This window comes from Tamandua tetradactyla, chromosome 3 (assembly GCF_023851605.1).
Source record: "Tamandua tetradactyla isolate mTamTet1 chromosome 3, mTamTet1.pri, whole genome shotgun sequence".
NCBI lineage: Eukaryota > Metazoa > Chordata > Mammalia > Pilosa > Myrmecophagidae > Tamandua > Tamandua tetradactyla.
The window spans coordinates 10,086,806-10,114,704 of record NC_135329.1 but is presented as its reverse complement, the minus strand read 5'-3'; the positions used below and the strand labels follow the sequence as shown (position 1 = coordinate 10,114,704).

The 27,899-nt window shown below is 39.0% G+C and overlaps 1 protein-coding gene and 1 pseudogene across 1 annotated transcript in view; one reads left to right on the top strand and one right to left on the bottom strand.

Moving 5' to 3' along the window:
- The window catches only part of SELENOI (selenoprotein I), a 58,778-nt gene extending 37,710 nt beyond the window's left edge, over positions 1-21,068 (bottom strand). Inside the window, exon 1 of the mRNA XM_077152337.1 lies at positions 20,889-21,068. Within this exon, the coding sequence (XP_077008452.1) occupies positions 20,889-20,945 (57 nt within the window). The 5' untranslated portion in view covers positions 20,946-21,068. The remainder of the gene's footprint in view (positions 1-20,888) is intronic.
- LOC143676684 (macrophage metalloelastase pseudogene) lies at positions 7,144-8,525 on the top strand (annotated as a pseudogene).
- Positions 21,069-27,899: the final 6,831 nt, after the last annotated feature.

Here is a 27,899-nt window from a genome sequence, read left to right as displayed (position 1 = left end):
ATCCACGTTTGAGAGAATCAATTCAACTCAGAAACCTCAGGACCACATGAGAGCTCAGAATATGTCCAACCTCATCGTCCACTGCAATGTCTAGTCCTCATTTCTAAGAACAGGTAAAAAGTCATTTAATTTTCTTTACACACCTCTGCTTACAAAGAACTCACTGCCTCCAGAAGTAACTCAATTCAATGTTAAAATAACTTTTCTATATGCTCAGAAAATTTTCACCCCATCCTTTGTTTTCCACTTCGCTTTACAAAATTAAGCAAAAAAGGGTCTAATTTTTCTTCCACACAATTGTCCTCTAAACAGCTCTGCTCGTCACCTCAATGTCTTCACCTACACATCCCGGGCTCCTTTGGGACTCCCCTTTCACCATAGGGTCAAACTCCTTCAGCGTAAGGTCTAGTTCTCTACACCAGGGGTTGACAGGTTTTTTCTGTAAGGGACCAGATAGTAAATATTTTAGGCTTTGGGGACCATAAGGTCTCTGTAATGACTACTCGACACTGCCACTGCAGCATGAAAGCAGCCATAGATGATAGGCAATAATCTACAAAACAGGTGACCTGGGGACTGTAGTTGGCCAACTACTGCTCCAAACAATCTGCTTTGTGGCTAAACAAACATAAAGTTGTGATCCAGGGCAGAGGGAACATTTCAAGTGGTGTATGATCAGAGAGAACATGCTATAGATTCTTCTAAACTCCACACCTTATTTCTCTAACTATTACTCAACATATTATTTCTTGTGGCAACAAAATCAAACTGTAAACTTACAACTTTACAGTCAACTAACACCCACAGGCCTTTCTTAATATGAGCTGCTAAGCCAACTTTCTCTATTCCGATTGAACCTAAGTATAACACTCTACATTTACCATCATGTCGTCTTATCTCACCTGAGTTGACCCATCATCTTTCTACCTCTCCATATCTCTTCAAATCCTAAGTGATCTAAGGTAACACCCATGCCTCCTCAAAATCTCAGCATATAAATCTGCCTTCAACTACTTCTCTATAAAGGAGTTTGCTATTACTCATTTAATAAGTGTTTTTTTTGCATACAGAATTCTGTATTGCCATCTACTGCAATTATTTCTATCCTACCTACAAGGATAATAAATATATAGATATATACTTTGATAAAGTCTTAGTGAAATTCAGAATTACCTTAGGTAAGATTTTACCAAGCATTAGAAATTTTCAAAACATTTTTTTACTTCAGTTCAGATCAAGAAATAAAGCAGAGTTCATTCTTCATTCATTCAGTCAATGAGTCAACCAGTATTTATAACTAAGTGCCTGTGATTTCGCCTGGCACTGCACTAGAGCACTGGGAAGAGAATAGTGAACAAGAGAAAAATGCATCCTGTGTTTACCAAGTCTACAGTCTAATGCGTGACAGATGATATGCAAGAAAACAAATAATCACAAATTGTGAGAAATACTCTGGAGGAAACAAGCAGGGGGCTGTGCAAGAGGTTAACTGGTGCAGACACTGTGCCCAATGCGAGAAAACAGTCAGAGAAAGCTTCTTACGGAGGAGACCGTATCAGACACATCAGTGAGGGGAAGAAGCCAGGCTAGTACTAAAGAGAACATGATATAGATTCTGTTCATATGAAATTCAAAAGTGGGCATATATTTAAAAAAAAAAAAGTGGGCATATTCCATTATGGTAAACCCATTTATAGTAGTAACAAATAAATAAATAAAACCTCATAAAATTCTTAGAAATACTCTTAATAAAAAATGTACTAGATTCTAAGAAGAAAATCCCAAAATCTACTCAGAGAAAAATAAGCCTTCAACGGGAAGGCTTGCTGTTATAAAAATGTCTGGTTCAACCGAGTTTCAATCAAATCCCAACTCAGTTTTGGAGAGAAGAAATTTACTTAACGATTCTAAACTAATTTCTTTGGAACAATGAGCAGCAAATAAGATACTCTTTGGACAGAAATTAAGCATTTCTTAGAGCCAGTTCAAGAGGAATAAAAATGTTTCCTCTTTCAAAAAAAAATTATGATAAAAAGAATAGAAAATATTCTGGAATTACACAGTGGTGCTGATTAAGCAACCATGTGAATGTATTAAAAACCATTGACTTTTCCACTTGAAAATGGTGAATTTTATGGGATGTGAATTTTATTTCAATTTTTAAAAAGATGTCAAATAGTGGTTTGGTGAGAGGGACTGAATGGGGGCCTTCTCGGGTGCCAGAAATAATTTTGTGTTTGAGCTAGATGGTCGTTACACAGATATATACATAAATAAAAATTCATTAAGCTATATACTTAAGATCTACACATTTATATAATCTATGCCCTAAAAAAACAGGAGAGAGAAAATGAACATATGTGAAAGTGTGTATGTGTGTATGATGTGTACGTAGTGAATGTATTTGGAGGAAGGGAAGGGAACTCGTGCCAAGGCCTCTTCCAGCCAGAGGAAACAGAATGTGTAAAGACCACAAAGTGAGACACATGGAATACTGAAGAAGGCCAACATACAGCTTTGGGAACAAGCAAGAGAAGTGTGCAGACACCACCCTACGGGACGATGGTGAGGTCTGACTTTATTCTAAGTACAGGGCACATCCTGATTTATATTTTTAAAAGCTCACGCTGATTACAGTGGGGGAAATGGACTGGAGGTCGTAAAGGTAACAGAGGAGACTGTTATAGCATATCAGGTCAGAGACCACTGTGGATTAGACTAGAGGTAGTCGGTGACCTCCAAATTTCTTCCCATCTGTGGAGGGTCCAGCTTTAGAAAGGGCATTTCAAGTGTGAGTCCTTCCTTAATTTGAGAAGGACATTGGCTCCAAATAAAGGAAAACTATGAAACCACCTCCTCAGACCTACAAGTATTCCCTTCATGCAGGTACTGCATTTAAAACTTTCTGTACACTGGTAAGAAAATTGAAAGGACATGCCTTTGAGCTAAACACAGAGCTCTGGACAGTAGACTGAGACTGAAGTCCCAGTTAGTGCTCTACTACCTATAATAAGCAGCAGCTTTCCTCTGCTCTTTCTTCTAATCAATATATGGAAAAAAGGACTCATGCTGTTAAATGATTTTTAATACAAGGCCTGTCTTTCCCCATCTAAAATATAAGCCTCATACTTGTAAAACATATTTTAGTTAATTGTGGAAAGCCATAAAATGTGAGTACAAAGTAATTCATAAACTGCATTTACTGTTAATCACTTCAGATGCAAGCAAATTAAAAATATTTCTAATTTTTAAAATTACTTCCAAAACTGTAGAATTCAAAATCATCCATGGCTGCTTTGTTTACAGGGGTAAAAAGCAAAAGCAAGATAGCCACAAAGAACCTATTTTCGTTCACAACAGGGTTCACTGTATGAAATTACAGTAAATTTACTGCTCATCTCAACTTTCCAGATATCTCTCAAAATGAAATCAAGACACTTCATGAACTTCCTTAAGCCTCTGATGACACAGGAAAGAAAAAAGAAAAGTCAAATATCTCTATTTTTTTCTTCCTCCATAATAAAACCCAGCACCTGGTACAGGAGCAAGGCCAGGCCCTTGCTGACGGGGCTCATGATGCAACCATACTCAAGTGTAAGTTGTTACAGGATGTCTCCATGTGCCACCAGCTGCCCTACCACTCCAGGAGCAAAGTTCTTAGCAATGCCCTTCCAGGTCTCAGGAAATAGACCAGTCAATCAATCCTTCTCTCCTGCTCACTTGAGCCTCTATAGCACAAACCACAGAAAACAAGGGATCTTAAGTGTTAAAACAAGCTATTTCTCCAAAAAATACCAAGGAATTCAAAAGAGCTACTTTTATAACATACAAATATGGGCTACTCTGAGCACTGAGATACAAAGGAAGTATGGGAAGAAGCCTCCCAACTTCAACCTTCCTTTTTAGCTGTGACACACAGCAGGAACTCAATTATCATGTGAACGTTTGCACACATGAATAAATAAATGCTTGTACTTGGGTTGTTTAAGTAGTTGTGTTGGGTCAATGTGTCAGCGATGTGAAGTGGTACTCCCTTCAGCAAATCTCTCTTCTTTCCCCCAGGAACAAGTCTCAGCAACTTTTAACTTCACAAGAAAAAAGTGCCCTTACTCTTCCCCTATTAACAACACCATGTTAACATTTGTATAATAGTTTGTCATTCCAAAGGATAATTATTCCTGTTCCCTTATTTGACACTGTAAAATCAAGTAGATTATCTGCATTTTACAGCTGAAGAGACTATAAAATTCAGAAATTAACACAGCTAATAAACACTAAAGTCCAAACTGTAAATGCTTTCTGAGTCCAATAAAGATTAAGCTGGCTCAGAGCAACTTCTATGAAACTGATCACTTTATTTTCAACTACCCCTTCCTGATTCAAAAGCAACCAATAGTTGCATAAATACAATTTACTGAAAGTTTTATTCCTACAATATCCTCCAATTTTTCCATACACCCTAAAATGACCCCCAACAAGTCATACCTTTGTATAATCCCCTCCCCCACAAGTGAGAATGGAACCTGTGACTTGCTTTTAACCAATAGAATATGGCAAAGATGATGGGGCAGCATTCCATGTTAACATTTCATTTTATGAGGCTCCGTGTTAGCAGACTGGAGAAGAGTCTTCCTGCTGGCCTTGAAGAAGCAAACAGCAATACTGTGAACTGCTTATCAAGCGAGTCACGTGGCAGGGAAACAGGGGTGACTTCTAGGAGCTGAGGGCCTCAGCCCTGTAACCGCAAAGGACTATAACTGCCAACAACCAAGTGAGCTCTAGATAAGAATGCAGTGCAGCCGACGCCTTGACTGCAGGTGGGTGAAACCCTAAGCAGAGGAGACAGCTGACCTGTCCAGACTCCTGATCCACAAAAATTGTAAGATTAAAAAAAGAAAAAAAAAAGTATGCTGTTTTCAGCTACTAGATCTGTGGTAATTCATTTTTTAACAACAGAAAGCTAGTACCCAACACTAAAAGCACGAAATCACCTTTTCTAATAAGAGGTCTTTTAGGTTCCCATCTATAAAACCAAGGCTACCTGATATGTTTTGACATCTGGCATTTGAACATGGGAGTAACTGATATTTTCCTACTCCTTTGTATTTGTTTCATTAGCATATTAACTGCTCTTCAGACTGCCATATCGTTGGCTATTTCTCTGATGTACTCTTCTCAAAGAGTAGTTGCTACATGCAAATTCTTGGGCCCCTCTCTCAGATGAACCAACTCAGACAGTCCAGGTGGAGAACAGCAATCTATCATTTCAGAAACCCTCTAAGTGATTCTGATGCACCTAAAGTTTGAGAACCATGGCTCTGTGAAAACAAACATTAAGGATACTTTCTCAACCTCTCAGCTGAAGGATAAGCCACAACCATCAGTTTGGTAGGCAACACCGGTACCTCCTTATGGTTTGTTCAAATATTGCATTTCAAGCAAAACAGGTGCAATAAAATTTAGCAAGAATTCACTAAATATCTAGAAAATGCAAGGCATTATGCTAGGAATAATCTTTTAAGACATTAAAATAAAACTCCAAACCTGAACTTAAAATGCAGAAAAATGAGCTATGTTAACCCCAGGAACAAAATAATTTTATGGAGACTTTATGGAGAACTCCACCCATAAAGAACATGACTCAGAGAGCAGTGAGATCAGTGAGTAGTTTCATTTATATCTGCTAACATCAGAGCAAAGAGAGGGGACAGAAGACTGGAGGAGAGCTAGAGTGAGATAAGTCAAGAATAAGCAAATCATGATGACAAACAGGTTTGTTCACTAGATTTAAACTGATAAGCTCCAACAGGGATGAGAAGATAAGATGAAAGGAAGAGTCATTTCGTGTACGAACACGAAACCTTGCTGAGGAATCTGGATTCCAAGCACATGACAAATACTTGGAAGCTACTATAGATATTTAAGTAGGAGAGTAGTACCTGAGAAAAATTATTTACTCTGCCTATTGTGCTATTATTTACATATATAAAAAAAGGAAATCTCTTTATACATCCTTTTAACACCCTTAACTGCCATTCCTAAAATATACTTTATCTTGGTTATCACCTCCTGGGATGTGCGTGTGTACATGTTACATATAAATGTTCACAAGCAAAAAAGTACAAACGTCAAGTTTTATGTTTTATTTATTTTAATTTAATATAGTATTATGTGCCAGGCACTGTATGGATAATAATTCATTTAATTCTGATAATGACCCTATAAAGCAGGCACTATCCCATTTCACGGATGAGAAAACGTAGCCAGAGACTAATTTACCTGCTCAAGATAAAAAATCTAGCAAGTGGATTATTTTTTATTTAATTTGTCCCAAAGCTAATTGCTTTAATCAAAAGCCTTTTATTTCAACTAGAGTTAATAGTAAATGAAATGTTAATACTCAACTAAACGCAAGAATAGTAAATACAAACCCACTTGTATAGAACAGTAAATAAAACCAGTTTTTTTTTCACTGTATTTTTCTACATCTGTGAGGATTAGACACATACTCAATTAAGCATGTCATTAAAGGTCTTTCTTCTAATCTCTTTAAATCTTGGATTAAAACACCCAGTAACTAAAATGCAGACTTTACACTTCATTCTTAGCTTTGAGAAGCAACATAGCATGAAGTATATGGACTCCATACACAGACCGCCTGGGTTCAAACCTCAGTCCTGCCACTTCCTAGCAGTGGAACCCAGAGCAAGTTACACTTAAACTCCCTGGGTGTCAATTTCTTTTTGTGTGAAAACATAAATAAGAGTACCTTTACTTCACAAAGCAGTTACGTATAACAAATGAGATAATATATGTAAAGCATCCCATAAATGCTTCCTATTACTATTATTTCAGTATTTACAATGACATTGCTCTTGGCATCGCAACTTTCCTTCATTAAGTTAGGGTGGCTTGGCGTGGTCCCTCCTATACTTGAGACTTCATTGTACCTTTAACATACCATGGTCTTCCTAGCCTAAGGGCCTCGGTTCCCATTTGTCTCCCTCATTAGAACGTCTTTCCTCAATTCTCATATATGCACTGGGCAAACTCTTATTCAGCAGAGGAATTTTTAACAACTAGGTATTAGAGGCTAAAAAGGAACAGAGAATATTGGGTTAAGTCATTCAAAAGAAGTTTAGAATGAAGTTTCTTCTACTAATTCTCATCCTGCAAGTTACTCCTTCTGGATCTGTTTCCCTGACCAGAGATACAAACGCAGAAGAAAATGATGTGGTGTTTGCCAAAAGGTACTTGGGAATCTTTTATGACCTCGACATGGAAAGACTTCTTCCAATGACAAAGAAACCACTGGCAACCTCATGCAGAATAAAATCCAGGAAATGCAGCAGTTCTTGGGGTTAAAAATGGCTGGGCAACTGGACACATCTACTCTGACAATGATGCATATCCCCGATGTGGCAGGTAGGACGTTCATCATTTCAAAACAATGCCAGGAGGCCCAATACAGCAGAAACATTCTATCACCTACAGAATCAACAATTACACCCTAGACCTGACACACACAGATGTTGACTATGCCATCCAGAAGGCTTTTCAAGTATGGAGTGATGTGACCCCCCCCCCCCAAAATTCAGAAAGATTAATGCAGGTGAGACTGACATTATGATTTCTTTTTCATGTGGCGTTCATGTTTTGATGGAAAAAGTAGAGTTTTAGCCCATGCTTTTGGACCTGGAGCTAGTATTGGTGGAGATGCACATTTTAATGAGGATGAAACCTGGACCAAAAACAAGAGGCCTAAGCTTGTTTCTTACAGTTCATGAGACTGGCCGTTTCTTGGGTTTTGACCATTCCAATGAATGACCCAAGGGCCATAATGTTTCTCACCTAAAGTTATATTGATCCCAACATATTTAGTCTTTCTACTGATCACAAACATGGCAATCACCTCCTCCATGGAGGCCCAGAACAGCAACAACCCATGCCAGATCCCAGTGGTACGGAAGTGTGTGACCCTAATTTGAGGTTTGATGTTGTCACTACAACTGGAAATAAAATATTTTTCTTTAAACACAGGTTCTTCTGGTGGAAGCATGCTGAGACACCTAAGATCAGAGTTAGTTTAATGTCTAAATTATAGCCAACTTTGCCATCTGTTTTCAAGCAGCTTATGAAATTGGAGCCAGAAATGAAGTTTTTCCTTTTAAAGATGACAAGTACTGGTTAATCAGCAATTTAAGAATACATCCAAACTATCCCAACAACATACATTCTTTGGGTTTCCAGGACTCTGTGAAAAAAAAAAAATGATGCAGTCGTTTTTAATGCACTTCTCTACAAGACCTACTTCTCTGTAGATAATTGGTATTGGAAGTATGATGAGAAAAGACAATGCATGACCCTCATTATCCCAAAATGATAACCAAAAACTTTTCCCAGGAATTGGACCTAAAATCAGTGCAGTCTTCTACTCCAAAGGACACTACTATTTCTTCCAAGGATCTCACCAATTCCAATCTAACGTCCAATCCAATCATGTTCAGAAGGTTGAAAAGCAATAGCGGACTGGGCTGTTAGGAATGGTGTAACAAATGGAGTTTGTCAATTCACTTCAGTTTAATAAATATTTATTGCATGTAAGTTTTTCAATTTTAAAACCCTTAGGATATGGTGACTTGTCAGTTTTTTCTTGACTCTACTAATGAACTTGCAAACAGAAACATTCAAAGGTCAAGAGAATACCTTTTGGGGAATGCTCTGTAAGGCTGGACTGAGAAATAATAATTACCTTTTGGCTTATCTAAAATGAACAATATCTATATTTTATTTAAAAGTAAAAACAGAATATACCTAGAACATAAGTAAACTATAGAATTATTATGTATTTTTATTCCGGTGAGTTAATATATTAACTTTTCTTAAATAAAAATTTTGCATGGGGGAAAAATATTAGAGCAGTTAGAGAAATAAGCCATCATCAGTGAGTTAAAATTTCAGAATGTACCAAAAGAATCAAGTAAAGATGTAATATCCAAACAGCATCTAAAAAGGTAATAATCTTCCCCCACCACTGACTCTTCCTCTCACTTTGCAGAAGTAACCCATCCATCCTACTTTCATGTCTTCAGAAAGTCTCCTCTGTCTCTGTCAATAGCAGAAATTATCCTTTCTACCAAACATTTGTAAAGCTATATTCAAGACCACAAAAATGCTTTTTAAGCCTTAATAATATACTTAAAGATGGGAGTGGGTAGTTCCCCAAACCTAATCAAGAAGACCAACAAGGCACAAGCTAAAGATAAGATGTGCTTTACACAGTTAGCACCATACTGTAGTCTACTTGCAATCATAATACATGAAAATCAAAAGATCAAGAACTTCTCATATTTTTGTTGCTCAGAGGGAAAAGTATTCTAATCCTTGAAATCAGTTACAGAAATATTCCTCTAATGGAAGACAATTCATCCACAAATGATAACAACTCTTTAGAACCTTAAGCTTTCTTTCCTATAATTCCAAGTGCACAAACCACACTTTGGATCTACAGTTTGGTCTTCCATGTGGACTGGTCTAACCCAAGTGCTTCTCTGAAATGATTACTAGTTATCCTACCAGATTCAGTTTCCTTTAAATTATAATTACTCTTCTGTTGTGTAAGGATCAAGCTCTCATGAATTTGGTTTCTGATTTGCCAAAGCATTCAGAGATTAATAATACCTCCCTATTGGGCTGTCAAGAGGATTAAATCTTAGACCTTACAAATAACATTCGCTGCCATTATTACCAATACCTTTCGAGAGCTAATGCTTTACAAAATCTCTACCTTAATGCCTGGATGCCTTTACCCACCACCAGTCATGAGCCTGAATCATCCCAGACTCCTCCCATTTTCCATCCTTCGCCCCCCCCCACACCACCTGCACCTATTCAGTTACCGTTTTCTGTCAAGTTTAAATCCAAAATCCAGAGAAACAAACTTAAAAACCCACAGGGATCAATCAGGCAGATAAATTAAGCAAGGTAGATGGGCATAAAACCATATGGCCTGGTAGGGAAATGGCAAACTAGAGAACAAATACCGTGTCTAACATAGGCAAGCTCTATTTAGCTTCAACTGATTCTTTTGTTGTTGTTGTTGTTCTACATATATTCAGTAATTCTCAATATCATCACATAGTTGCATATTCCTCATTTCTTAGAACATTTGCATCAATTCAGAAAAAGAAATAAAAAGACAACAGAAAAAGAAATAAAATAACAGAAAAAAAAAAAGATTATAGATACCATACCCCTTACCCCTCACTTTCATTTATCACTAGCATTTCAAACTAAATTTATTTTAACATTTGCTCCCCCTATTATTTATTTTTATTCCATATGTTCTACTCGTTTCTTGACAAGGTAGATAAAAGGAGCATCAGAGACAAGGTTTTCACAATCACACAGTCACATTGAGCTTCAGCTGATTCTTGTCTAAAGGTGGCTCAGCACTAGTGTTTTCCAAATTTCTGGTTTTTAAAAAGATACAGAAATCTGGATTTCTATGGGGACTATACCAATTTCTAAATAACATTAACTGTGGACCAAGTTAAACATATCTGCTTTCCAAATTCAATGTTCAGGTAACCAGTTTTGATTTCAGACTTTAGAGTCCATACTCCCTCCTCTCTGTTACCACCCCCTTGACTAAGACCTTCTCATCATTTCTTACCTTTTTTTTTTAAATGCCTTTTATTGTGAAATACATTCACACACACACACACAAAAAGGAGTAATTTTCAAAGTAAGTTTGAACAAGTAGTTACAGAACAGATTTCAAAGTTTGGTATGAGTTACCATTCCACATTTTCAGGTTTTTCCTTCTAGCTACTTCAAAACCCTGGAAGCTAAAAGAAATAACATTATAGTGATTTGCAGTCATAATCATTTGTTAAATCCTATCTTTTCTGTTATAATTTCTCCTTCTTTTTTGATCCTACTCCCAATGTACAGGGGCCTTTGGGCTATGCCAATTCTAACTTGTTCATGTTAAAAAGGGGTGTCAACAATGTAGAGTAGGGGGATGGAATGAGTTGATATTCTTGGAGGCTGGCCTCTCTGGGTTTCAGGACTTACCTGCCCTAGGAACTCTCTGGAGGTTAAAGGTTTCAGGAAAGTATACTTAGTACACGAGACTTCAGTAGTGTCTCAGAGCCCGAGGTGTTCTTCAGGGTTAACAGGAATGATGTTAGCTGGGATATGGCAAACCTCAGCAATTAGCAATATCTAGCTGAAGCTCACATAAGAGTAGCCTCCAGAATAGTCTCTCGACTCCATTTGAACTGTCTTAGTTACCGATACTATTTGTTATATTTCTTTTCCCCCTTTTAGTTCAGAAGGCATTGTCGAACCCACGGTGCCAGGACCAGGCTCGACCCTGAGAGTCATGTTCCACATTGCCAGGGAGACTTTCACCCCTGAGTGTCATGTCCCACATAGAGGCAAGTATAATAATTTTCTTCGCAGAGTTGGGCTTAGAAAGAGAGAGGCCACATCTGAGTAACCGAAGAGGTTTCCTGGAAGCACTTCTTCTGCATAATTTTGGTCTTACCTACCTTTGTGCAAGAGCATTCCAAAAGATCTCTAGACCTCCCTAAAATGAGCCCTATCACCCCTACCTCCACCATCATCTAGATATCCATCTTCCACAAACTGCCAGTGTTTGCTTCCTAAAGTTAAAAAATGATCCTGTTTAAAATTCTTCAGGGGCTTCCCCAAACCTATAGCACTATAATGTACCTAAGAACCTCATGAGATATTTAACATACTGATAATAGCAAAAAAAGCAGCAGTCTACCCAATCTGAAATACCCCAGGAATCTGCTAGTTAAACACTTTTCCCAGGTGATTCTAATGCCCATAGTCCTTGGACCACAGAAACACTGATCTACAGGTAAAGTTGAGTAGTTCTCTACATCAAATCATCCTACACTAAAAGGGACTCACCTCCCTCTCCAGCCTCATCTCCTGCCACGCCACAATTATAACTTAACACCTTGTTCTAGTTTGCTAGCTGCCAGAATGCAACACACCAGAGATGGATTGGCTTTTAATAAAAGGGGATTTATTTTGTTAGTTCTTCAGAGGAAAGGTAGCTAACTTTCCACTGAGGTTCTTTCTTACATGGGAAGGCACAGGATGGTCTATGCTGGCCTTCTCTCCAGGCCTCTGGGTTCCAACACCCTTCCCCAGGGTGATTTCTTTCTGTATCTCCAAAGGCCTGGGCTGAACTGCGAATGCTGAGATGAGGTACGCTGAGCTGCTTGGGCTGTGCTACGTTGAGCTCTCTCATTTAAGCACCAGCCAATTAAGTCAAACGTCATTCATTGCAGCAGGCACGCCTCCTACCCGACTGCAGATGTGATCAGCAACAGATGATGTTCACGTACCATTGGTTCATGTCCACAGCAACAGAACTAGGTGCCTTCACCTGGCCAAGTTGACAACTGAATCTAACTACCACATACCTTATCCAACTTCTCACAGTTCCCAAAAAATACTCTCTCAGGCCTCCACTCCAATGCATTCCATTCCGTTGCTCTCTTGTTCTGTAGTGTCTTTTCTCCCCTTCTTGTCTGGTAATACTGGTGCCTTTCTATTCTGAGCTCTGCCTTCATCTCCATCCCCTCTGAAGCCTTCCTCAACTCTAATTCCATCACTGGCAGCTGACAGCAGCTGTCTCCTCTCCTCTCCTGTAGCACCCAGCCCTTACCTAACTGCTCTTATTAACAATTTACAAATGTTTATTTACTTATCTACATGCCACAAAACTGGGTTCCTAGAAGGCAAGAATTTTAGCTTGGCTTAACTATGTAGCTCTAGTGTGATGCCTAACATAGAATGAGCTCTCAATAGATGCTTGTTGAATAAATGAATAAATAAAACCGTATGAACCAGTAAGGTTAAGAGCCAGATTCTGGTTCCTTAGCATACCCATCAAGATAAAGACACAGTCTCTCTTTACTACCTCTTAATTGAAATGTTTTCCCTATAATCAGGTTTTTGACAGCCAAGTTAAGTTAATTACCTTGATAGCAGAACCAATTTATCTTGAAATTATATCCTTGAAAACAAACAAAATATTTCACAGAACTTCCTCTCTGAATCAAAATGATACAATTTTAAGTCAACTGCTACACTATCAATTAAAACCAGGCCTTCTCTAGCCAGATTAGATAAACTACAATAGATAAGCAGGTAAATTCCTCATATATAAAGACTCAGCCAAAAGAAATCGTCCCTTCTGGTATGGGGGTGGAGGGAGGGAATGATAAGCCTCATGAGGAGGGTAAAATCCCTCAACATAATTGCCTAGTTACATTTATAAGCAACAAAGAAGACAATGGTAGTTAAAATCCCTGATTTCCTTCACATTCAAAATTCAAAAATGTCCTTCCTATCTAGGAGAGGCACAGCTTCTTTCACCATACTTCCAAAATAGCCGATCTTCTTTTATACTCTCATTCCTTCAATAAGTATTTATTGTTGTTTTTGTTTCCCTATGCAACAGAGTGGGTGGTGAACATCTACTGTTCGTGCTACTACTATGCTAGACCGTGGGCACATTCTAAACAAGCCACAGGCCCTGCCCTCCAAGAACTCATGTCCTAACAGATAAGGGAGTCACTCAATTAATTATTCAACTGTTTAATGGAATTGTGGGAAGTACCACAACAGAGAAGAACAAGTACTGAGAGAACATATAACATAGAATCCATACAATGCTTTTTTTAACACTGAAAACCAACTGTCTTTTGATTCCTTACTATGGAAACCTACACTCTTCGTGTGCATCCCTTTCAACAGCTATTGTGTCAGTCTCAGATGTACCTTTAGAGAAAAAAGACACATTAAATAAGGAATGTTTCCATCAGCTGCTTTTACAAAGCCAATTTTTCTCTAGATCCTTTTTGCTTTAATACACAGGGTCACACCAGGGAACAAAAACCCTTTTGAGTATTTCTAGTCCTTACTCATTTATGGGGTGATCTTTTTTAAAAGTTATTTTAAGAGTCACCTCCAGAGAACCTCTTTGGTTGCTCAGATGTGGTCTCTCTAAGCCAACTTGTCAACTGAACTCACGTCCTCCCCCTATGTGTAAAATGACATCTCAGGAGTGTAAATCTCCCCGGCAAAGTGGGATAGAATTCCTGGGTTGACCCAGGACCCAGCATCATGGGACTGAGAGAGCATTCTTGACCAAAAGGGGGAGGAGAGAAATGAGACAAAATAAAGTTTCAGTGGCTGAGAAATTTCAAATAGAGTCAAGAGGTTATCCTTGAGGTTATTCTTATGCATTATACAGATATCTCCTTTTAGTCTATGGTGTACTGGAGTGGCTGGAGGAAAATACCTGAAACTGTTGAGCTGTGTTCCGGTAGCTTTGATTCTTGAAGATGGTTGTATAGCGATATAACCTTTACAATGTGACTGTGTGGTTGTGAAAACCTTGTGTCTGATGCCCCTACTACACAGGATAAGGACAGATGAGTAAAAATATATATACATATGAATAAAAAAATAAATAAATAATGGGGGGTGGGATAAAGGGTAAAATTAATTGGGTAGACTGAAATACTAGTGGTCAATGAGAGGGAGGGGTAAGGGATATGGTATGTATGAGTTTTTTCTTGTTATTTCTTTTCCTGGATTGATGCAAATGTTCTAAAAATGATCATGGTGATGAATTCACAACTATGTGATGATACTGTGAGCCACTGATTATACAACATGTGTGGACTGTATGTGTGTAAAGACTTGCCAATAAAAATATATTTTTAAAAAAAGCTATTTTAATTCAACAAATATTTATAGAGCACTTACATTCTGAAAACTACACAAACAGGAATGCCACATCTGGAAGAAAAGTCCTCTAGGTGAGACATTCCAGGAAAACTGACCACACAAATTTGTTTCCTTTGGATAACCTTTGGATTTATTTTTAATATGGCTGCAGCACTGAGTAAAGAAGCTCCTACTCGAACAATGTTTAGGTTATAAATTTGTGCTCTTTTTTTTCCCAAGGAAGCCTCAAAACAACTAAAATAACTTCAATGACCAAAAAAAAAAATGTATCTTAGTGAACACTGGCTGCTTCCTAAATTGACCTTTGTTTTCCAGAATGACAGGAAATCTGCTGTCAAACACAGGAACTGACTCAGATAATGGAAGAGGGAAGGAAGAGATAGGAAAAGAAAAGTTACAATAAAATTTATATTTCTGAAACAAAAAAAATCTAGTGATGATGGCTTACAAGAAAAAGGAAATTCCCTATTATAGACACTGCTGCAAATGAAACAGCTACTACATTGATACTTATTTCAAAAGTCAAACTCTAGTAAAGAAGAAAATGTTTTATATGCCAATATTTATAGTACAAAACAGATTAACAAAAAGACAGTGGAGCTTAAAGCAAAAAACAGGAGGTCTCTGGCTTAATATCCTTCAAAAATGAATGTTAAGCCCTGACCTGAGTTACCCAGAAGGATCTGTATTTTCTTTTTCCTTAAGTTTTTAAGACAAGTCAACACATCAGTTCAGAATGGAATGGCACAGCATTGCTTAAAAGCTGAACAATGTACTATATGATCTTCTATGGTCCTTTTCAGTTTTCCTGATTCCAGTTAAATACAACCCATTAAAATCTGTTCAGTTACTCATTAATTCCACAAATGTTTATTGGTGCCTAACATGAACATAGCACTGTAAACAGGTCACGGTGGTACCTATGGCAGGTTTCACAACATGAAGATTCTAGTCTACAGGGGAGGCACATTAGAGAATTGGATGCATACTTAACTACAATTAGAAGTGGTTGAAGGGAGCAGAGGGTACTATGAAAACACCCTTATGGGGAAATGGGGATGCTTAGGAAAGACTTCTCTGAAGAAGTGATATTTAAACTAAGATGTAAAGATGAACATAAATGGGGAAGGGAGACTGAAATCCTGACAGACAACATTACTTAAGGACCAAAAGAAAAGGGGGGTGAGGAGGTGTTGCTAAGACTGGAAGAGGGAGACAGTGAGTGGTATGAGATGAGGCTGGTTACTCAAACAAGGACCGGGTCATGCAGAGCCATGTAATTGGTCTTTTCAACAAATGGTGCAGAGAGAACTGGATAGCCATATGCAAAAGAATAAAGGTGGATCGCCACCTTATACCACATATAAAAATTAACTAAAAATGGATCAAATAAAATATAGGAACTAAAACTAAGCATGAAAGAGAAAAAGCTATAAAATCCCTAGAGAAGAAAACATAGGGAAACATCTTCAGGACCCTGTGTTAGGCAATGGTTTCTTACACTTTCCATCAAAAACAAAAGCAACAAAAGAAAAAACAGATAAATGGGACCTCATAAAATTTAAAACCTTTGTACATCAAAGGACTTTTATCAAGGAAGCAAAAAGACAACCTACAAAACGGGAGAAAATATTTGGAAACCATGTATCTGATAAGGGCTTAATCTCCAGAATATATAGGGAACTCCTACAACTCAACAACAAAAAGAAAATCCAATTTAAAAATGGACAAAAGACCTGAACAGACATTTCTATAAAGAAGATATACAAAGAGCTAATAAGTACACGAAAAGATGTTCAATGTCATTTGCCATCAGGGCAATGCAAATCAAAGTCACAATGAGATACCATCTTATAACCACTAGAATGGCTATTTTTTTTTAACTTTTTTTATTGTATAGTATAACATATATACAAAGCAAAGAAATAAAAAAGCAATAGTTTTCAAAGCATTCTTCAACAAGTGGTTACAGGACAGATCACAGAGTTTATCATGGGATACCATATAATCCTCTCGGATTTTTCCTTCTAGTTGCTCCAGAATATAGGAGGCTAGAGAGCTTAAATATTTTTTATCATCATAATTGACTTTTTTACTTCTTTTTTTGTGAAAAATAACATATATATATATAAGCAATGAATTTCAAAGCACAGCACCACAATTAGTTGTAGAACATATTTCAGACTTTGACATGGGTTACAATTTCACAATTTTAGGTTTTTACTTCTAGCTGCTCTAAAATACTGGAGACTAAAAGATATCAATTTAATGATTTAGCATTCATATTCATATGTTAAATCCTATCTTCTATGTATAACTCCACCATCACCTTTGATCTTTCCATACCTCTCTTTAGGGTTGTTTGGGCCATGGATATTCTAAATTTTTTTATTTGGAAGGGTCACAAATATAGGGTAGGGAGATGGAGCTATCTGATCTGATGTTCTGGAGAGGCTGGGCTAGGTTTCAGGACTTAATCTGGACCAGGGACCCATCTGGAAGTTGTAGGTTTCTGGAAAGTTATTCTAATGCATGGAAAACCTGTGGAATCTTACATATTGCCCTAGGTTTTTAGGATTGGCTGGAATGGTCTTGGTTGGGGGTTAGCAGGTTATGATAGGTAGCAAGGTCTACCTGAAGCTTGAGTAAGAGCAACCTCCAGAGTAGCCTCTCTACTGTATCTGAACTTTCTCTGCCACTGATACTTTATTAATTATACTTCTTTTCCCCCTTTTGGTCAGGACAGAATTGTTGGTTCCACGGTGGCAGGTCTGGATTCATCCCTGGGAGTCATCTTCCACGTCGCCAGGGAGACTTTCACCCCTGGATGTCATGTCCCAAGTAGGGGGGAGGGCAATGATTTCACTTGCAGAGTTGGGCTTAGAGAGACTGAGGCCACATCTGAGCAACTACCGAGGTCCTCCAGAAGTAATTCGTAGGCATACCTATAGGTAGTCTAAGTTTCTATGCCACCTACACAAACTTCACAAGAGTAAGCCTCATGATTCAGGGCATAGCCTATTGATTTGGGTGTCCCTAGAGTCTGACACAGTATCAGGGGATTTCCCTGACAGTAAGGTTTAACAGTTTCATAGTCTTTCTCTCCTCCCTCAGGGGACTTTGCCAACACTTTCTGATTATCTGCTTAATATACTCTAGATTGTTTCCAGGCATTACAATAATCTATACAGGATTAAAGGACCTCTTTCTTATTCTGTGCTCCCTGTGTTTTGATTATTCAAATGAGCTATACAGATAGGTTGAATTAGACTATGCACTATAGAAAATTTCAGCTACTATTTTTTTTTAAAAGGAAAATAACACGTGTTGGAGAGGATGTGGGCAAATAGGAACTCTCGAACATTGCTGGTGAGAATGTGAAATGGTATAGCCATTGTGGAAAATAGTCTGGTGATTCCTCAGAGTTAAGTATAGAAGTAACACATGACCTGGCAATCCCAGGTCTAAGTACATATGTAAAAGAACTGAAAACAGGGACTTAAACAATATCTGCACACTGACCTAAATAGCAGCATTATTCACAACTGTCAAAAGGTGGAAACAACCCAAGCTTCCATCAACAGATGAAAGGATAAACGAGTGGTACATACATCCAATGGAACTGAATTCAAAGCTAAAAAGAATGAAGTTCTGATACATGCTACAATATGTATGATCCTTGATGACATCATGTTGAGCAAAGTAAACCTGAACAAAAAGACAAATACTGTGTGATTTCACTTACATGAAATAGAATATGCAAATTCATAAACTCAGAATCTAGAATATTGGTTATCAGGGGCCAACTGGGGGGAGGGGAACAGAGAGTTAATGTTTAATTGATACAGAGTTTCTATTTGGGGCTGAAAACTTTTGACCATGGATGATGGTGATGAAAGCACAACTTCATGAATGTAATTAACACCAATGAACTGCATATTTCAAAAGGGACAAAAAGGGAAAATTTAGGCTGTATATGTTGCCATACACCCACACATAAACCCTACAGAACTGTACAACACAAAGGATGAAACTTAATGAAAACAGTGGACTAAAGGTAACAGCATAATTATAATAATGTTTCATCAATTTTAACAAAGGTACCACACTAATGCAAAGTGTTAATAACGGGGAAAGCTGGGAATGGACAGGCATAATATGGGAACTGTGCACTTTTCACAAGATTTTTCTGTAAGTCTACAGCTACTTTAATTTTTAAAAATTAATTTTTTAAGAAGCAGACATGGATGAGGAACAAAGTTGTACTGGCTTATAAAACAAAGTATAAAATATAAATATCTAGGAGTCCTTACTAACATAAATAAATGTTTAGGGTGGGCCATGGTGGCTCAGTGGCAGAGTTCTAGCCTGCCATGCCGGACACCTGGGTTAGTTTCCTGCTGCCTGCCCATGCAAAAAATAAAAAATAAAATAAATGTTCAAATAAATTCATGGGGGAGAACTGACAAATCTCCAGAGCTGAAGAATTCAAAATAATTTATGCTGAAATACCACTTTTAAGGAGGTGGAGAAAAACTCCCCACTTCTTAAGTGTGGGCTGTGCATAATGATTTCCTTCTAAGGGGCACTGTAGGGAAAGAGGGGAAAAGGAAAAACTTTTACAATGGAGAAACCTGACAAATGCTATCTCAGCCAGATGATAAGATTAACATCAGCAGTGACATGCCATGTGGACAGCTTGTACCCTTGATATGATGCAATGAGAATGGCACTCCACCTCTGTGGTCTTCCTCCCCAAAACCCACAGAGCCAGCCCAATCATGAGAAAGCACCAAATAAATACCAATTGGGGGAAACTCTACAAAATATCTGCCCAGCACTCCTCATACTGCAAAGGCCATCAAACACAAGCAAAGTCTGAAATGATCACAGTCAAGAGGACCCTAAGGAGCCATGACAACTAAACAGAATGTGGGATCCTGGATGGGGGTCCTGGAACAGAAGAAAGAGTAATGTAGAAATATTGGTTACTACTTGTGACAAACGTACCATACTAACATAAGATGTTAATAATAGGGAAACCTGGGTGTGAAACATACAGGAACTCTATTACCTTCGCAGTTTTTCAGAAAACCGAACACCGTTCTAATACGTTCATTTAAAAAGTGGGAGTGGGAAGAGTGGTAAACGAGACGTCTCTTCTCTACTAGGCTAAAGATGTTAGCACATACAAATCTGGCGATTCACTGGTTGAGGGGTGGGGCGAAGGAATCGGGAGTAAAAGGGGCCCTGCCATCCCCAAGGATGAAAGGTTAAAGCCCAGATTCTGAGCTTGGACAAGTGGATAGATGGTGGAGTCACTCACTGATAACAAGGGAGGGCAACCAGATCTGGACGGAAGTTAGTAAGAACCAGTATTTACTGACACCCCTTAAGTGCCAGGCGCTTCCCATACATTATCTCAAACCCTTAGAATCATTTCACAGAGTGGAGAGCATCCCCAATTTATAAAGATAACAGGGGCTGGGTGAGGTTTAAACGATTTGTCTCAGGCCACATAAAGAAAATAGATTTTTGTATCAGGATTTTGTGTATGCCAGACTGTTCCCACTACACAGTCCCTCCCTGGCAGCCCAAGCGCCACCAGCTCCTCTGTACTGAGAGTAGAAGCTGGGTGTGGCCTCGGTAAGTGGTAAGTCACCCCCTCTCTCCGAGGGCCTCAGCTGCCAAACGACCACCTTCATCTCCGCAAAAGGAGGACAAACTTCATTAAAATGAAAACAATTAAGATGCCACTGCAAGGGACTGCACCACCTTTCAGGGGGCTAAGAAAAAAAAAGAGGGAGGTAAAGAAGAGGGAATTCTCTCGTTCCATTATAGCGGACCGGTCTCAGAAGGAAAACCCCGGAAGATGCCTAGCGAGAAACGAGGGCCTAGGGTGCCCCACGCCGCACCCTGACTCCAAGCTCTCAGGACACGGCAGGTCCCCCGGAAAAACGCCCGCCAGCAAGCCCGAGGCCACGCGGCACAAGGTGACACGGACCGCGCCGGTCCCTCCGCCGCCCGGGCGAGGCCGCGACAACGAGGAGGCAGAGGGGCGTCCGCGGGTCCCGCAGTACCTTGTACTTATCAAAGCCGGCCAGCTGCTCCGGGCTCACGTATTCGTAGCGGACCATCGTGACGACCCGAAAACCCAGCGCCCACTCGGCAGCGACTCTCCGCGACAGGCGGTGAAACACGAGTACCGCACTGATCGCCACGGCAAGCAAGGGGAGGTCTAGCCGAGAGCGGCGCTCCGCCCACCGCGCACGCGCAGCTGCCGCCGCCGCTCAGCGCGCACGCGCAGCCCCCCCGCTGCTCCCCGCCCACAGTGGGAGGGTCCCTGGTCGGCTCGCGCGGTCCGCCCCCGCGCGCCAGTGCCGTCCAATCTGCGTGGATCAGGCAACTCTAGGCTTCGCCTCCCAGGTCTCCTCGTTGCTTCATTTGCTAGCGTCAAAATTGGTGAGCTGAGGTAAGGCAAGAAGACGGGTAAGAGGTCACCTTCCCAGCGAGCCTTGCTCCTTGCCCCTCGGCTTGCCGGTTGCTTGCAGGGTGTCCGCCCCGGGATGGAGGTTTGGGGTTATCTTGTTAGTGTTGAGACGTCGTGTCGTTGCATGTGAGCCAGATTAGTAGTACCTGAGGTAAAAGGGCTTAGTTCCCTCACTTAGGTGAAGCGGAGAATGCTCTACCCCGCCGGCTTCCAGCACTGCGTACCGCGCGCTGCGCGCAGAAGTTTAGGAGACCTAAATTGGTGAAGGGGAGGCCGAGCTGCTGCCCCTGGAGTGAGAGGCTTCGGGAGGTTAGTAAAGGGTGTTCAAATACGGGTGAGAGGCACCGCAGACGAACTAGGCCAGCACTGTGAGTCTCGGACCGCCTCATTACACTCAGCTGTGTCAAACCGTTGCAAACAAAGCTTGCTTAGTATTTCCTGACCAGAAAAAAAAGCAAGGATCTCTCCGTCTCAAGAAGCTGTTCAGTGCATTTGAAGAAGTACTTTGACCTAACTGAAATCCAGTGTCTGATATGCCAATAAGTGAATGTGGCTTAGGTGTATCAATCTAATTGCCGCCATTTACAGATCACTTTCTATACACAGAACTTTACATGCATTAGCACTAACTCCCATAACAACACTAAAGTGGAAAGTATTTACCCCACTTTATAAATTAGAAAACCGAAATTCAGATTACATAACCTGCCCATAGTCACCAGTTACACAGCTCAGATATCGTCAACCCAATATGAAATGTTTATGGTATCCGAAGCCAGTGCCTCAGGCAGCTTCCCACTCTCTCTGGGTCTCTGAACAAGAAGGAAAGTTTTGAGATCTCTTATATGCTACTTAACAAATCATCTATTGAGAGCCTCTTATATGCCAAGAGAATCCTACCTAGACTATAAGATTCTTAGGAAGTGATAGATGTAAACATGAGTCTTTCATACCTGATGCATGATAGATGAGCAGGAAACTTGAGTGTCCTTTTATTTGCTTGCCCACAAGAGTAGGATTTGTATCTTATACAGTTTAATTTCCTCCAAATTATATATTCCTTCCTATAGCCCAGTGGCTTGCAAGTAACACATGGTCAAGACGTTTTGTTGAATGAATTAGCAAAAGGAATTTGTATGCTGGTGAAGTACCCATCTTTGAAAAAGACATTAGAAATGTGAGTCCTGCCTTAATTAAAGAAGGAATCTGGCACTAATGAAAGGACAACTAGGAGACTGCTTCCTTGTACCTAGAAGTATTTCCTTTATGCAGGTACTGTATTTTAAATCTCTTCTGTGTACTGATAAGAAAATCGAATTGGCACACCTTTGAGCTAAGCACAGAGCTTTAGATAATCAAACTGAGGCTATTGTCCCAGGTAGTGCTCCACTATCTATAATGAGCAGCAACGTTTCTTGCTATGTTTTTCTTCTAATCAATATAAAGATAAAAGGGCTCTTACTGTTAAGTTATTTTTTCTCAACAGATGAATTTTATTGCATCTTTAAAATATCACAAATTAGGCTTAGGAATCATCTGGAATCTTGTTTCCATAGCTGGACTCCACTTAGATGTCACTTATCAACTTGTGAACCCTTTTCAGAGATATGGATAAAATCCCCTAATTTTTTGATATCCTTGTTTTTAACTGTAATGGCTTACGTGAGTCAAAGCAGCTGAATTTGATACCAGTTCAGTGTATCCTTCAAGAATTAACTCATCTTTCTGAGCTTAAGATTCCGAACAGACAACATCAGACCTCATCTGAACCCTGAGGATATATTTTTCACCCAAGAAGCTTCTGATCTCACCAGAAGTCCCTTTCAACTGAGTGAATCAGTTGATGGGGAACTGTACCCAGACCTCATCTTGTAATGGAAGCCCAGTGTGTACCACCATCCTTGATCATGCTTTGTACTAACTACAGATAGTGCAAATGGTGCCCATTCCTTTCTGTTTCCCCGTGCTTTTTCAAGCCTCTTCTTCCAAGGAGATTGACTTCTGCACTGCTGTGATCGAAGTCCCCCACAGGCTCTAGGGCCTTTCGCAATAACTATGCATCCCTCCAGCATGATATCAACATTTTCTGGAATGGTCAACATTTTGGTTGCTGAAAATGGTCTTCATTCTTTCAGTAGATGCAGCAAAGAGCTGTTAAATTCTTTTTAATACAATGCCTTTTTTCCTTATTTGATATATAAACTTCAACCTTATAAAACCTTTTTAGTTACTTGTGGAAACCTTAAGATGTGGATTCAATACAAGTTATTACTAGTTTATAAGATGCACTTATTATTTAATCACTTCAGAGGTTAGCAAACTCAAAATGACATTTCTGATTTTTAAAAATTATTTTCCCACCTCTTTTATATTTTCTACAAAAACAATTTTTGAAAAAGAGCAACTTTTAGTTTTGTGAAAGCATGTATAATTTACTGTCCTTTCTCTACAGATGGTTATTGTAAGTTTAAATCAGTTATAAGTCCATCTGACAATTTTTTAACTGAAACAAAACACAGAGCTTTGTTTATATTTTGACATCTGTCACTTACGACTGTGTAATCCCAGGCAGTTTACTTCACTTAGCCTCAGTTCTCTTTTTTTTAAAAAAAGAAGGCATTAGACAAAATCTCTAAGATTCTATTCATCTCTGAAATTCAGTGAGACTATAAATCATTTAATGTCTCTGAGATTAAGTGAGTTCATTTGGAAAATGACAAAAATTCTTGACCTACCTTACAGTTATTATGCAGGATATTCTAAATTAAACCCATACAAGTAGAAAATATTATGTTTCCAGAATTCCATGAATCCTAGAGCTGAGTGATTCTTAACCAGAACTCTCCCCAGAAAGAAAACTGTCAGTCAGACAATTTGCCTTTGGAACAGAACTGCCTTCCTTTCTCCTCTTTCCAGAGGCGCAATCAACTGACTAATGATTTGAATCCACAAAATACTTGCAACAAGCCAGTGCTTGTTTAACCAAACAACCAGACACCATAACCTAGCCAATTACACATGACATTAACCATCACAATTAACAAAGTTGAGTATCTGTGGACCTGGTAAGTCTTTCCAGCGTCATTAAAATGTTGCTGCTTTGTGCCTCCTGCTCCCATGACAGTGGATGGGCAGAAGGGTGGTGTCTCTCTGCTATTCATATATCATTCCCACCAGCCTCCCAATGGCTTTCTGGCAATTTTGAGGTCTTAACCTTTGAACACTAAATCAGTGGTGTCAGTCATTTAAAGCCAAGAAAGTTAGTGTAAACTTCAGAGGGTCCCAGGGACCCTATGGTATATGAGATTAAAGTAAAATCACAAGTCTGGAAACTTTATAGACCCTGTATGTGTTACCATTCTTAAATCAGAATGGAAGCAGAACTATGGGTAAACCATTATAGATCATTCAGATGTGTGGCCATGGTGCCTTCACCCCTGTGAAGCCTTTCTCTTTATAACATTACCCTCCTCTGATGCCAGGTCTTCAGCTATAACCAAATGGTCAGTTTATTTCAGTTTAAACAAATAGGTATGCAAGGGACCCCATTCATTTTTTTTTTTTTAAGTAGGGATTACTTTTTATCTTTGTAAAGTATAAGATCACTGGTGTGGAGATAGAGTTTCTTTAGTTTTGGTGGAAGAGAAGGGTGCTGGCAGGAAAAAAAGTCTTAAGTGGAGCAAGAAAGTGGGTGATGTTGGTATGATTTATTTTCCTTTAAGAATCATGGAAAACCAAGGGCAGGGGTCAAGGCAATAGATATCTACCATATATGCTTTGAGATTTTTTTTTTTATATAAGCCCAAGGCTGTTTAGCTTGCTTGCCCGGAACTCTAGCAGAAACTGGCTCTACTTTCAGAAAATAAGACACACAAATATGAAACAATGTATAAATGTAGCAACTTCCTTTTATCCCTTTATGTATCTTTGTTGAATACTAGCTATGTGGCAAATACTGTGATAGACCTTACAGATACAAAGTTGACATGGTCCACAGATAAAGCGTTAGCTATTTCTGCATTCTCCTATGAATGACCAATACCCGCAAATGCCCTGGCTCATGATAGGTTCTCTCTTTCTCCCACCTTTCCCCTACTCTCTTCTTCTTTTTTAATGCTTTTTATTTATTTATGTTTGGTGGGGGAGCAGGTGCATGGTTCAGGAATCAAACCCCTTCTTTCTTAAAAACTTGCTGTTAAAAATTAGATATTCTATTCTTGATATTCTCACAAGCAGTGTGGACAACCAAAGCTACAGGCTGAGCCCCCAGTCTTGGGGTTTGTTCATATGAAACTTAACCCCACAAAGGATAGGTCAAGTCTACTTAAACTTTAGGCCTAAGAGTCACCCCCAAGAGAGCCTCTTTTGTTGCTCAGATGTGGCCTCTCCCTCCAGCCAACACAACAAGCAATCTCACCACCCTCCCCCTGTCTGCATGGGACATGGCTTCCAGGGGTGTGGACCTTCCTGGCAATGTGGAACAGAGGTCCTGGAATGAGCTGAGACTCGGCATCAAGGGATTGAGAAAAACCCTAGAATGAGCTGAAACTGATCATCAAGGGATTGAGAAAACCTTCTGGACCAAAAGGGGGAAGAGTGAAATAAGACAAAGTGTCAATGGCTGAGAGATTCCAAACAGAGTCGAGAGGTTATCCTGGAGGTTATTCTTACACATTAAGTAGATATCACCTTGTTATTCAAGATGTAAGGGAGAACCTGGAGGGAACTGCCTGAAAATGTAGAGCTGTATTCCAGTAGCCATGTTTCTTGAAGATGATTGAATAATGATACAGCTTTCACAGTGTGACTGTGTGATTGTGAATACCTTGTGTCTGATGCTCCTGTTATCTACCTTGTCAACAGACGAGTAGAATATATGGAATAAAAATAAATAATGGGGGAACAAATGTTAAAATAAATTTAGTTTGAAATGCTAGTGATCAGTGAAAGCGAGGGGTAAGGGATATGGTAGGTATAATTTTTTTTTCTGTTTTTGTTTTATTTCTTTTTCTATTGTCTTTTTCTTTTTTTCTGAATGGATGCAAATGTTCTAAGAAATGATGAATACGCAACTAAGTGGTGATATTGTGAATTACTGATTATCTATGTTAATTTTTATTTCATTTGTTAATTTTTTTAATAAATAAATTTTTAAAAAATTAGATATTCTAGATGCAAATGTTCTAAGTAATGATCATGATGATGAATATGCAACTATGTGATGATATTGTGAATTACGGATTATATATGTAGAATGGAATGATCAAAAGTTATGAATGTTTGCGTTTGGTGTTTTTTGGTATTTTTTTAAAAATTTAAAAATTAATTTTAAAAAATTAGATATTCTGCCTTGGACAAAATTGCTTCCTGTCTTTCAGGATTGTTTCCTGTCTTTCAGAATTGTTTTCCTGTCTTTAGAATTGACTGAAAGACAGGAAACAAAGAGTTGGAATCAAAAGAAAACTAGGTAAATGAACCTTAAGGACAGTATGTTGAATAAAATGTCAGAAACAAAAAGACAAATATAATCATGCCTCACTCATATGGATTAATATAATTTACAAACTCAGAATTGATGTTGAGAGCGTGGGTTATTAGGTTGGGGCCTATTGTAAAGGTCCCTAAATTGTAAGCTCTTATAGCAGTCATGTATATTTAGGAGTTGTAACTGATCAGCACTAATCCATTCTGCATCTGTTTAAAAAGCTAACAAAATGATCAGACTACATCTAGAGATATAAATGAAGCTGATCTGAATAGCACTAAGGTGAATCAGAATACTGGTAAAGGATGATATGGCCCATATTTTCAAACTTCAACCTCCATGTGAGACCAAAGGGAGAGATGTTTATTTGGTGCAAAATTTTTATTTTAGATACTGTGCTGGTTTGAAAGGATGTATGGACCCTAGAAAAGCCATGTTTTAGTCTGAATCCCATTTCATAAAGGCAGAATAATGCCTATTCAATACTGTATGTTTGAAACTGTAATCAGATCATCTCCCTGGAGGTGTAATTTAATCAAGAGTGGTTGTTAAGCTGGAAGATTAGGCGATGACCTGTCTCCACCCATAAGTTTCTGGAGTCCTATAAAGGAGAAAACATTTTGGAGAACGGGAGATTCGGAGAGAGCAGAGAATGCTGTAGCACCATGAAGCAGGGAGCCCATGAGCCAGTAACCTTTGGAGATAAAGAAGGAAAACGCTTCCCGGGGAGCCTCATGAAACCAGAAGCCAGAAGAGGAAGCTAGCAGATGATGCTGTGTTCGCCGTGTGCCCTTCCAGCTGAGAGAAAAGCCCTGTGTTTACCATGTGCCTTCTCACTTGAGAGAGAAACCCTAAACTTCATCGGCCTTCTTGAACCAAGGTATCTTTCTCTGGATGCCTTTGATTGGACATTTCCATAGACTTGTTTTAATTGGGAACATTTTCTCGGCCTTAGAACTGTAAACTAGCAACTTATTAAATTTCGCTTTTTAAAAGCCATTCAGTTTCTGGTATGTTGCATTCCAGCAGCTAGCAAACCAGAACAGATACATAGTATCTAATTTAACTGGTATGATCAGTTTGCTTGAACACCATAATTACATGAAATCTTGAATA